Source organism: Corvus brachyrhynchos, unplaced genomic scaffold (assembly GCF_000691975.1).
Source record: "Corvus brachyrhynchos isolate BGI_N302 unplaced genomic scaffold, ASM69197v1 scaffold3, whole genome shotgun sequence".
NCBI lineage: Eukaryota > Metazoa > Chordata > Aves > Passeriformes > Corvidae > Corvus > Corvus brachyrhynchos.
Genome location: NW_008237619.1, coordinates 6869704 through 6881515, shown reverse-complemented (window position 1 = coordinate 6881515; position 11812 = coordinate 6869704). Strand labels below are relative to the sequence as shown.

At 42.1% G+C, this 11812-nt stretch overlaps 1 protein-coding gene across 2 annotated transcripts in view; it reads left to right on the top strand.

Annotated features, from left to right (window-relative positions):
- Window positions 1-11812, top strand: part of GTF2E1 (general transcription factor IIE subunit 1) — a 50191-nt gene that overhangs the window by 32445 nt on the left and 5934 nt on the right. For both annotated transcript variants that reach the window (XM_008631731.2, XM_017731893.1), the window contains exon 3: window positions 7728-7929. In XM_008631731.2, coding sequence (XP_008629953.1) covers window positions 7728-7929 — 202 coding nt within the window. The remainder of the gene's footprint in view (window positions 1-7727; window positions 7930-11812) is intronic.

The following is an 11812-nucleotide window of genomic DNA, read 5'->3' as shown; positions in this document are numbered from 1 at the left end:
GAAGAGTATGCCTTTATCTCTTTTGTTGTTGCTTTAAGTTACCATCTTGTTTTTATTTTTTAAACAAATTGATCATTTTTCATATGTTAGCAAGTTGCAGTTTTGAAACCTTCTGAACATGTTTCTGGCAGAATTACCTCATCTGAATCAGAAATAGTGCTACTGCATGAGTGCCCTTAAATGCTGTGGCTGATACATCTATGTTACAAGAATAGAAGCTTTGAAAGGAAACTGATTGACATTTATCCCAAATGAAATGTTTACTCTCTGTTTAATACCTGGTGGGCAATTCAATACTCTGAATCTATATTAAACATGTTTAATATTAAAATGTTTAAGAAGCATTATTAAGGCTCAAAATAGATACTCGGAAGTCAGAGCTGTATCTTGGTATGTATATATTATGAATTGGTGTTGAATTGTATAGTGAAGTACTGTTTCTTCTGCTTCCTAAGATCATAGAATAAGTGCTCTTCAATCACCCATTTTCAAAGGCTGATATGGAGGGCAGGAGAATATATGACTCCTTCCCAAACCTGTACCTGTAGGCTAGGGAGTTGAATGCTGTTCCAGGAACCTGGATTTTACTCTCCTGTGTCCACCCTACAGTCCCATTTCATATTGAACAGCAGGTCAGTGAAAGCAAGCTGTTGGAAGGTGAACAGTCATTGTTCATTCTCTTAATTCACAGAAACCTATTTTAAAACCTTGTGGTCTGATACTGAGAAGGATCAGTCTCATAGCTGTTGACTCAGTAGGATTTATACTAGAATACGTACAGACCTGAGAAAAACTGGATCAAGATTTGGGGCACATAAAGTTAAAAGGAGGGGGTTTTTTTACTTCATTGTGGGGTCTTGATCCCATTTGTAAACAGTAGATTACACAACTTTCTTAAGAATTCAGATATTGTGGAAAAATTAATAAAGAGATTAAAATCTTTCTTCAGATAACAGTATTAGTTACATTATTTGTTCCTAACCCCATTTTTAGCTGAACTGCCGTGCTTGACATTTACTAATGTGCACTCCACATGCTTCCTCACTCATCTGAGGCAGAATTGTGATAGAAAATATGTTCTAGCAAATTTCAGTCTAGGATTTGACAATAGGATACGTCCAGCGGTGTATAGTATTGGTTCTTGCTGTCCCTCCTGCCCATAATGGTAATTGTATGTGCCTGGTATTAGGTCTTCAGAAAAGGAATAGGGGGATAGAGAAGATGCTGTAGTTCACTAGCCTGTTACTAGGAGAGCTGTCAGTTTTGGGGGCAGGACCTGTATTTAGCAGTGTGCATCTGCTCAGGCATCATGCAGCGAGTGTGGCAATTGGGGTGCAGTGCTGTTCCAGGGGTGTTGTGTGCTCGGCTCCAAACTGCAGCCACTGCACTGACCTTCTGTGGGCAGCACTGGCCCATGAACCTTTCAGTTCTCTGCTTTCAGCTATCACCCACGTGTTCTGGATTTGCTCTGTCACCATTTCTGACCGAGGCTACTCATTTCAATTGCAATATCCCTTATCTTCTCTATAGTTAGAAATTATAAAGCAAATCGGGTGAAGCCTGATGCATTTTGGATTTCAATGGCAAAACTGGATGTTTTATTACAGAAGCAGGTCAGCAAATCTTTCCAAAATGCTGACATTTTCTACACATGGTCCAGTGTTTGTTTTCATGTTCTGACAACAGGGTCTGTTCTGGGCTATCCCAAACAGGACTAATACAAAAACTTTAACTTTCTGTGTCACGTTTCAAGAGAGAGTACTGCACTCAGCCCTGGGCTTTGGAGTGGCTCCAGGAGCTTAAGATCCAGTGGACCATGAAACCTGTCTCAGAAAGATGTGGCATTACATTTTATGTAACACACTGTGCTCTGTAACTGGCTCTTTCATTGCATGTGTTGAATCACTGAATTACTTGCAAGAGAGAATGGTGTATTGCTGTGGTGTTCAGCAGACAGATTTTATTGGTGGATTTCTCTTGTTTTTTCCTAAAGCAGCTGCATTTTTGGAACATACAAATGTGCTAGGGACTATGGATTTCCAGTACCCATAGTGAGAAAAGAGGGATGGGGCCAGGGAAGGCTAACTGATGAATTTAACAGCAGACTCATCTTTCTGTGTGGCAGGAGTGCGTTTCCTACTTAGACACACTGGACTGCGTTCTCGTTGAGAAGGTGAGAACAGTTTGATGAGGGCTGAGAAGTCTGTTTAAGTTTGGGAGTCAGGACAACAGCTGCTACAGTCTAATCTGCATTATGATGAATCCAGTTAACAATCAACTGTTTTAACAATTAGCTCTGTTACCAGATCAGTCCGTTAAGGTCATTAAAACTCTCTTTGCTTCAATTTAACCCCTCAGGTTGCCACTTCTAGTAGGTTGAGTATCCTTATATCCTAATGTAGAGCATGTTATGGTAACTAATGATCCAGGTCTGTTGTAGCCACTTGACCTACTATTTGTGTCTTTAATGATTCAGCAGAGGTATGCCTTTAGGTGCTGCTCTAAACAGTCCCCTAAATCTTAAAAAATCAATGATAAAGGAGCTTAATTATAATTTGTACTGACAGCACTGTCTCTTACTTAGGTTGCTAAGTATTTTCATTACATGAGGTTGGCTTGTTTGTGGACGGCAGGCATAGGAATTGTTCTGTGATTATTGTTCTGTTCAAAACTTTGTCAAACACTTACTATATGTTGAGTTTTTCCCATTCTATGCACCTGACTACGTTTAAATTGCTTAGGAAAATTTAATTTAAAACAGTTTGGCTGTATTGAAGAATGGGCTGATGAGAAAATGGAAGGGGAGACCGGAGAAATGTATATTCTTTTGCCTGTGTAATGTTGTTCTGGATGACAGGTTGTGCTGTGAAAAGATCTTCCATCTCTGGCTTGAAACAGGAAATTAGTTTGATGACCAGGGCTCAAATCAAGAGGCAGAATTAATTGATCTAAGAGCATGGGGCAGGGAGGCACAGGATTGAGGTGAGGCTGAAATTGGAAAAAGAAGTCCAGGAAAAGAGGAATGGACAGAGGAGTCTGAGAAATGAGTGAAGCCCAGGCTGGAAAAGCAGGACACATAAACCAAGACTTGCTAGCAAGGAGAATAGGACCATCAGAGAAGGAAAAGCCCAGACCTGGGATGGGAGTAGATGGGAAGAGCTGGATAAGAAACTTCAGGTGTGGAGCTAGCAGGTAGAATAGTGGATTCCCACAAAGCACCTCTCTTCCAAGAAGCTAGAGTAGCACCCAAGGTGCTTGCTTCTCATCCTCCCTTCGTTACAGGAAGCAGGCTGGCACGGCATCCTGCTCCCCTGCAGCACTAGCAGGTTGTCCTCTTGCCTTTGTCGAGTCAAGTGGCAGAGGCCTGTGCAGAACTGAGGGCTCCAGGCCTGGTGAACCATATGGCTGCTGGCACAGCATCCCATGGTGGGAGGCATTTGTCTGCCTTCCTGTTGGGAGGAACCTAGGAAGCTCCCATCCTTTCCTCGTGGCCTTTATAGTCTCATTTTAACATCAGGGGAAGCACTCAGGGTTAAGGAGTACTGAAATAAAGCTGCTTGTGCATCCTGTAACTTTTTCTCTGTGACATAATCCCCCCCTCTGCCAAAATGTGCTTTGCTCAATCAGAGAGAGGAGTTATGCTTATAGGATGCATTTTTTTTGTCTGGCTTGCTGCAGAAAAAGGAAAAATGCAGTGTAAGAGTCAGGGAATTACTTGAAGAAAATGGTTGTAGCAGCCACAGGAACATGATCTGATCCTTCCGGCCAGCTGATTTGCGTGATGTTGAACCAGTCATTTTAAGCTGAACTTCTCAGAGGCTGTCGTTAGGTGTTGTACCTAACTCACTGGAGATGCCCAATCCTAGAGCCTGGAAGAAGACTGGTAAGAATATTGCACATTCTGTTTTGAAGCAGAAGTTTCAGAAAAGCATCTCAAATCAAGTACTGCTCAAATCAGCAGATACTTCTGAAACTGTGCCATCTGTGTCTTAGCTCACTCACCATGTAATGGTAATAATGCTATTTCTAAAAGAAGGTTGTGGGAGATTTTGAAAATAAATTAGCTTAATGTTTTGTGATGCAATCAAGAATAAAGAATTGGATGAGGGTGAAGGCTGGAGGAATATAAAGGAGCTGAAAGATTATAGTATAAAGTACAGTGTCATGCACCTACAATCTAATGCAAATGTCTGCTATAAACATGGAGTTCATCAACTGGAAACTACAAAGGAGAAGGAAAGATACAAAGGAAAAGAAAGACCTGGGAGCATTGCTAGGTCTTGTGATAATTGAGGCAGCACTTTCATGGTCTGTTACAATGTGATCTTAAAAGGTCTCAATGGCTATCAGAGGAGCACTAATGCATTTGAGCTTTTGGGAGAACTCATCTGGACACTTGTCTGTGCTTCCATCTTCACAGCACAAGATGAGAGCAAACTGGAGAAAGGGCCAGTGAAGCTGTTAGCAAGGTCAGAGGAATGGATGGCCAGTTTTAAAAGGTAAAGAAGAAGATACGGCCTTGCAAAATGAAGGTGGGGGGATGAGTAGGACAGCAGTTTGTAAATACATCTGCAGGATTCACAACAAGGTGGAAACTGGATGAGATGAGGTACAGTTCTTGGCAAAATAATCATTAGGCTTGAAATGAATGAGAATAAGTTGAAGTTGAAAATTAAATAGTTTTTTAAGAGAGTAGCGAGAGTCTTGGGCAGCTTCCCAGAGTGGAAGGAAGACACCTTGTTGGGCAAGGATGTAAGTAGGGCCTGGGCTCAGACTCAAGAGTCTATAGCCTGCTAAATGTGTTAACTGTAGCAGATACAGCATGTGCACTTGGACATCCTGCCTTCAGTGTGTGTGGGTGGTTGACCTTTTCCTTCTCTCAAGTGAAATCAAGTCATTAGGAATTATCTCTAAATATTCTGGCCCCATACTTCAGAGCTTGAGCTGCTTTAATCTTAGGAAGCCTTGGGGAGCCAGATTACCAGCGTATCTGCCCCGCAGAGTCTGGGAGCATATGAGGAGATATCTTTCAGATGGCTGGTTTTTAAAGTGCAGCCAGAGAGGTCTGTTGAGTGCCTGAGCATGTGTTCAAAGATGGGGATGTATGTGCTCTCTGTTAGCATTTCCAAGATGCAGAAAAGCCTCATGTCTGTTTGCTCCAGGATATCTGTTTGTCCTGGTTTATGCAGCATGTCTGAATTGAAAAACTCTGTTGTGTAAGGGCTGAAGGAAAAAATACATTATTGGAGTGGAAACATTGCCATTATCAGCCTTTGGATGGCCTCCACTTCATGTTTGTCACATGCAATTCATATCTGAAAGGAACATGTGTCACTGCCGATGTGATGTGCCATGTCATAAAAGCTTTGGTGACATTTTCTGACCTCTTAAAAGTCTAACGCAAGAGGTTTGCAACTTGTAAATGCCATCTGCCATGGCAAAGCAGCTTCCCAGTTCTCTAATCACATATGCCTCTTGTGAAATGCTGCATCACCTTGAAAAAAATCAGCATATTAATGGAGGAAGCTTGTCGTTTTACTCATTCCCAGATTCTTTACATAATTCATCTCTTAACTTTTTTTTGCTTATTAAGAACCCTGAGGGGTGGAAGTTGCAGCAAATCCGTGATAGCTTTAGGGGTTCTGTTTCATTAGAGCTGTATTTACTTTCTGGTTTTTTGGTACTCTGAATTGGAACCATTTTCCCTATGATCTTAATCTTTTGCAGATACTCATGGGGTTCACAGATGGAAGTGTGAAAAGTCTGAGTTGTCTCAGGAGCGTGTAACAGGACTTTCAGGGGGAATGTAAAAAGAGGGGAATGTTCTTCATTAACCTGTGTTTGTTCCCTTAGTCGATTATGGGAACTGAGATGTGCTAATTCTTTGAAATTGATTCAGCTTCTGTCACACCAATAGCCTCAGATGTGGGATAAGGAGACCAAATGTTGAGTTTGGCTTTTGCCGGGCTGACAGCTTATATAATGGACAGTTTTGAATCAGTAGGGACAGTTTTGACAGCCTGGAAAAAAATAAGCAGAGTGTTTCATGCTTGGATAGGAGGGAAGAGCACTTTATCCGCTTATCTTTTACTTTGCGTAGTGCTGTTGTTGGCTGCTCTGGCTTTTGCATGTCAATAAGAGAAACTTTCTAAAGAGAGGATTTATTGCAGGAAATGTGTCCATATTCCAGGCCACATACACAACATGCATTCCTTTCTGAGGAGCAGTGAGCAAAAGCTACTTCAGATGGTGCCAGGGTACAAAACTGCATCTCTACAAACTGTGGTGAGAGGCAACAGATCTCCCTCCTGTCATAAACAGTGCTTTTTGTGTTTGCTGAGAAGAGTGTGAGCATTGTCTAGCCCTCACAACCAGCGCTGAAGAAGTTGGGTCTGTTTTTATCACTCTATTACAGGCAGGGAAGGAGGTGTGCTAAAAAATGAAGTGACAACACTAGCAAATCTGTGTAAGCAGCAAACCAAGATACCAGAAGCCTTGGCTTGCCAGCCTGTCTCATTACATCATGCCCAAGTGCCCTGGGCAAACCCTGTTCTTTTGACTGTGTTTGGACATAGCACTGGTGACATAGCAAGCTTCCATACTGATTCTAATTCTGGTTTTTATACATAAGATTATAATTTCCCTGACAGGACCTATCCTCAGGCTCCCTCTTGGTAAAAAGATCTTTTCATTTCTTCATTGGGGTATGGAGAGGTGGGGCTAGATGTGGATGGGTGTCACAGAATGGATAAATAAAAAATATCAACCAGGGACAAGAGAAATCAAGAAGCCTGTGAGCATCACTCTGGATGTCATGTTCTGAGGTAGCAGGGATATGTTCTCAGTCCAGCACTTGCAAGACTAAGTCATTACAGTGTGCTGCTCCCCTCCTAGCAGACCATATGGAAAGGTCCCACTGTGCGTGTACCGCCCCAAGGGTCGAGCTCACAGATGGAGCGATGAAACCCAAAAGCTGCTGTGCAGGAGTTCAGTGGGTTTTTTGTAGCTGCTTTGCCATGCAGCCATTTCAGTCTGGCCTGTTTTTATGGATCCTGACAAGATCTGCAAAACAAACTTATTTTTAACTGCTATTCACATGATTCTTATCTTACCATTCTTAATTTTAAGAAGGTAATATGGGAGTTAGGTGGGATAGATTTTTGCATTGGCTGCTCTGGTTTTTTGCCTGGTTTGGCCCTGAAACAGAAGGAGAAGCCATCTCTTTTTTGCAGTAGCTGCAAAGTGACAATGGTTATATTAGCAGTTACTGCAGGCTGGTTGGTGCAGTGTAAAACTACACTGTTTTATTGTGAAATCAGCCTGTTGGTATGGCCTGGGAGATACCGGTGCAAGCACCTGAAACAGATTATATTTGAACTCCTTAGAGGATACTGTGTAGCTTTTTATCACAGCCCAGTCATAGCTGACATTTAAAATGTGCAGCAAGAAGGAGGGAGGGAGATTAGGGACATGTCTCAGTAGAGGTATTGCAGCCCATCTGGGCTTTTCAGAGTGAGAAACTGTACCCAGCTGGGTATCACTGGATGCTATCAAAATGCTTGCTTTGTTGTCTGCTTGAATAATAACCGGTACACCATGTGTGGGAAGGGATTTTTGGGGCAGAAAAACTCCTTAGCATCCAGCTAAGGCACTGCTGTTGGGAAGGCTGCATGAGGAGCTGGGCCTGCTGCTTTCCTTCCAACGCTTAGCAACTTCTCTCGTTTTAGGAACTTTCCGCTGTACCTTCTGTGAGACTGAAGTGGAGGAAGATGAGTCGGCAATGCCCAAAAAGGATGCAAGGACACTCGTTGCAAGATTTAATGAGCAGATTGAGCCCATTTATGCCCTGCTTCGTGAGACAGAAGATGTTAACCTAGCCTATGAAATCCTGGAGCCAGAACCCACAGAGATTCCTGCCCTGAAGCAGAGGTGGGAGTGCGCCTGGTCTTTTCTCACTGCACTGCTTCCTTGTAGTGTGTTCCTTTGTTCTGTGGGGCTTTCCCAAACCTTGCAGCCTCTGGCTGCGTTGAGGACTTACTTGTATAGCACCAGCTATGCAAACAACTGACAGAGTCCCCCAGGGATGTGCGGTTTACAAGGAGACAGAGGGCTGTAACCATTTTTTACTAAACAAGGCAAATGACTGTTCTTCTGGTCAGCCTCCTGCATGTATTTTTCTGTGAGGTGGGATGCTTCAATTGCCTGCTGCTTGCCATGCTGCAGCTGGTATGCACACCAAGCCCTCACCCTAGTATTTAAAAAATGCAAACTGCAGCTGCTTGACAAAGCTCTGCAGGTGCCATCTAGGCTGTCTATGCTGTCTTCTGTCTCTCAAATACTTATCTTTCATCTGTTCCTTTTACTTCTACCTAGCTCTTGAAACAAAGCTGTCTGTAGTCTGCACCTTGTATTTCAAATCCTCATATTGCAACATTCTAGTTTGAAGACATTACTTGTGATAACCAGATTTTTTTCTTCTGATTTTCTCCAACTTTTTACACACCTCTTTTTTCAGGAGAAGACCATGTTGGAATCAAAAACTCCTTAAAATGTTCTTACCCATGGGAAATGACACTTTCTTTCGGAACATTCCTAGCTTTACAAAAACAGATGACGTTTAAATAATGCAAAAAGATGTGGGGAGCTGTCAGTTTTGTCAGCTGTGGTGAAATGTGATGCACTTCTCTGTATTTAAAAAAAATTAATTAAACACACAGGGGAAAAGAACTGTACCATGAGGAGAACCATTCCCACAGTGCCTTGGGGTGCTTGGCTTTAGTTAATAGGAGAGCAAGCAGGATGCTCTTTTTTTTTCTCTCAGGCTAACCTTGAGAGAGAATGTTCCTCATATATTCATGCTAGACAGCTTCTAATTAATATAATAAAAATTCTTTGTCTCTTCATAGTCTTTTTCTAGCCAAGAAGGTAGCTATTTTTCCTCATCATTCTGATAGAAAAACAGAAACAGTACAAAGAGCAGAAAAGATTTTTCCAAGGTCGCACAACGTGTCTTTGGTGATATGGAGAATTCTTTGAAGCCTTTATACCCAAGCTGAATCATTAGACTTTGCTTTAAAACCCCTTTTCTGTAGTATAAATAGTAGAACTGGGATAACCCTACCAAAAAGAGAGTAATTTTTCAGTCTTCCCCTTTTGTGTACAGGAAATTATCGCAGCAGAGGCCTGATGCAGTCCCATGATTAAATAGCAGCACCCACTTGCTTGACTCTTAAATACTTAAAAAATATTGTAAATGATTAATTACTCTGTGCAAGGAATGACAAAATAAATAGGCAGCTTTTTAAATGCTTACTTGAACACAACTTGTTTCATCACATACAATGATTTAATTATTTATTAACTCTTATTAATTCAAAGCAGTTAATTCCATGAAAGCACTGCTGTGAGATTTTTTTAAAGTGCCAAACCCTGGGTTATTTATTCCTTCTGTTTTTATGGAGTCTTGAGTGTCTGAAATCGTTGGCAAAACTGACATTTGGTGATTCTGAAACAAACCGAAAAGGTCACAAAATGCCTGCATCTTCTCTTTGCAGTAACTCAGGCAACTCCATGTTACCAGCTCTAAGTGGCCCCACTGACATTGCATGACTCTCATTCACCTGCCCTGGGAAACTGGGTAGATCTTCATTTATATTTTCCTAAGAGGCTGTTAATTCTTAATCGTGGGAGAGCATGAATTAGCCCCACAGGTTTCAAAATAAACCTGCTTTACTTAAGCCCTTTTGTGTGGTTTTTGAAAAATTATGGATTTTAATAACCCCTCCATTTCCTTGTGTCAAAATAGCATGATTTCAATTAACAAAAAATCTTCACAGAATTAATTTTCTGTGGTCATGCTGTCAAGAACCATGGGTTGTCTGTTCTGAAGTTGAAGCTCTTAAGAGCAAGTGAAAATGTGTTTTATTCTCAAATGTGGCAAAAAAATAAAAGAGTTATCCCCATTATCCAAGACCTTTCTTAATAGTCTGGGCAGGACTGAGATGAAAATTTCAAGTTGTTTGTCCACTGCACAGTGTGGTTTCTGTGGGTCATACCTCAGCTATGTCAAGGACTATTTATATTGCCTTTAAAGGCAGCTAAACCACTCATTAAGGGATTTCCATCAGGGTGAATAAAACAACCAATGGGTAACAGACTAAATGTAGCCACATCTGGGCCACTGAGCTGCCATGGTTCCTGCCTGCAACGGTGGCCATGCGAAGTGTAGAGCAAGGTGGGGAAAAAGTAGTTCATGGATCTCAAAGACAAAGAGAGATTAAAGAGATTCCTTCATCTGCTCTGTGCTGCCTGTAAGGCAACTGACACACCTGGCCTTTTGCTGGTGCCTGGTCCATGGTGTCTAATTCTGTACTTTGGAACAGGTTGGTGAACAGGAAGTTCTCTTCTTGCAGAAAGAAGTGTTCTCCTGCTCAGGTAGTCTTCAGGTGGTGCTCACACCTACCAACAGCGTCACTGAAGATAAAAAGATATAAATTGAGGCACATTTGCAAAGCTTATTGGGGTCCAAAATTAGACAGAAAGTGTCTAGATGGTTCCAGCTCAGTGTGGGACATTGCAGTAGATCACGTGAAGTAATTAGAACTGTAGGTGTCTCTTAGAAATGTTACTTTCATTTTTGAAACGTTCCTGACGTCATGGAATAAGTGTTTTGCTGCTAAGTGGTTCTGTGTAGGAAAAAAGTCAATTTCAGGCACACTTAGAGGGGCCTCTGTGCAAAAGTATTATTAGGTAGTTCCTGGCACTACTGAGTGTTTAGTGTCATGCTGTAGTCATGGGGAGGGAGAGCTTGGGGGAGAGCTGCATTGTGCATCCTGTGAGGAAAGTGGATTACATAAAATCGTCAGGGAAACGCTAGTTAGAGATTTCTATTGTGTGGGAAGCAGAGTGGTGCTTTTGACAGAACACACGCCTGTCTTGGAGAGCTGAAAGGTACCAACACTTGAAATAACACGCTGGGAAGAAGGTCTCTGTGTGGTTCCTTAGGTTACATAAGCAATACATGCGCATGAGCCTTCTGCCCCAAAATTCAAGGCTGCTGTGAAGCTCTCCTAGCAGAGCTGGCTGGAGGATTGCTAAGGACACAAGACATGCTAACACAGATGCTGTGAATTATTTTGCTAACAGATCCCAGAAAATTCACTATTGAGAGGCTGTGAGTAGCCTTGATCAACACTGTGGCTCTACACACCAATATTTTTTATCTGGGGAAGAGCAGTGTTCACCTACCTGCATAATTTCCCATCACTGTTTACTCCTAGAAATCCAGCAGAATTAGCTCATCAAGGTAATGTCCTTGCTGAACTAAAAAAAATTGCATATTAGTCAGGTCTTCTCCAAGTGCAACTTTATTTTAAGCTTCTTGGTTGGAGAAGAGGTCATTGGGTAGACAGCAGCAACTGAACCATGCTCACTGATGACAACTGTCAGCTCAGCTGGCATCATGGAGTATCCCTGATGGATTTACTCTGGCCAAGAGGAGGAGGAAAAGCAGGGCTGTTCCTCCTGAAAAGCTGCAGTTACCGCTGGCAATTAGATGACTGAAATTATATGGCTGAGGGTGGGTGCAGTCTGCAGTGGATTTGTTTCTTTGAAAAGATAAAATATTCTGAAGTAGAGGAACAGTCATGTTTGGCTTTCCCCACCCAGAGAGCAGTGAGTTTCCATTCAACCACTTTCCCCGATCTATGCATATGTAGCAGCACAGGCCAGGGCGTATTTTAGGCTCATTGCCATCATCAGTGGGCAGAAAATATTTCACCTGATATCCTCTTTCAATCAGATCCAAGCAGGA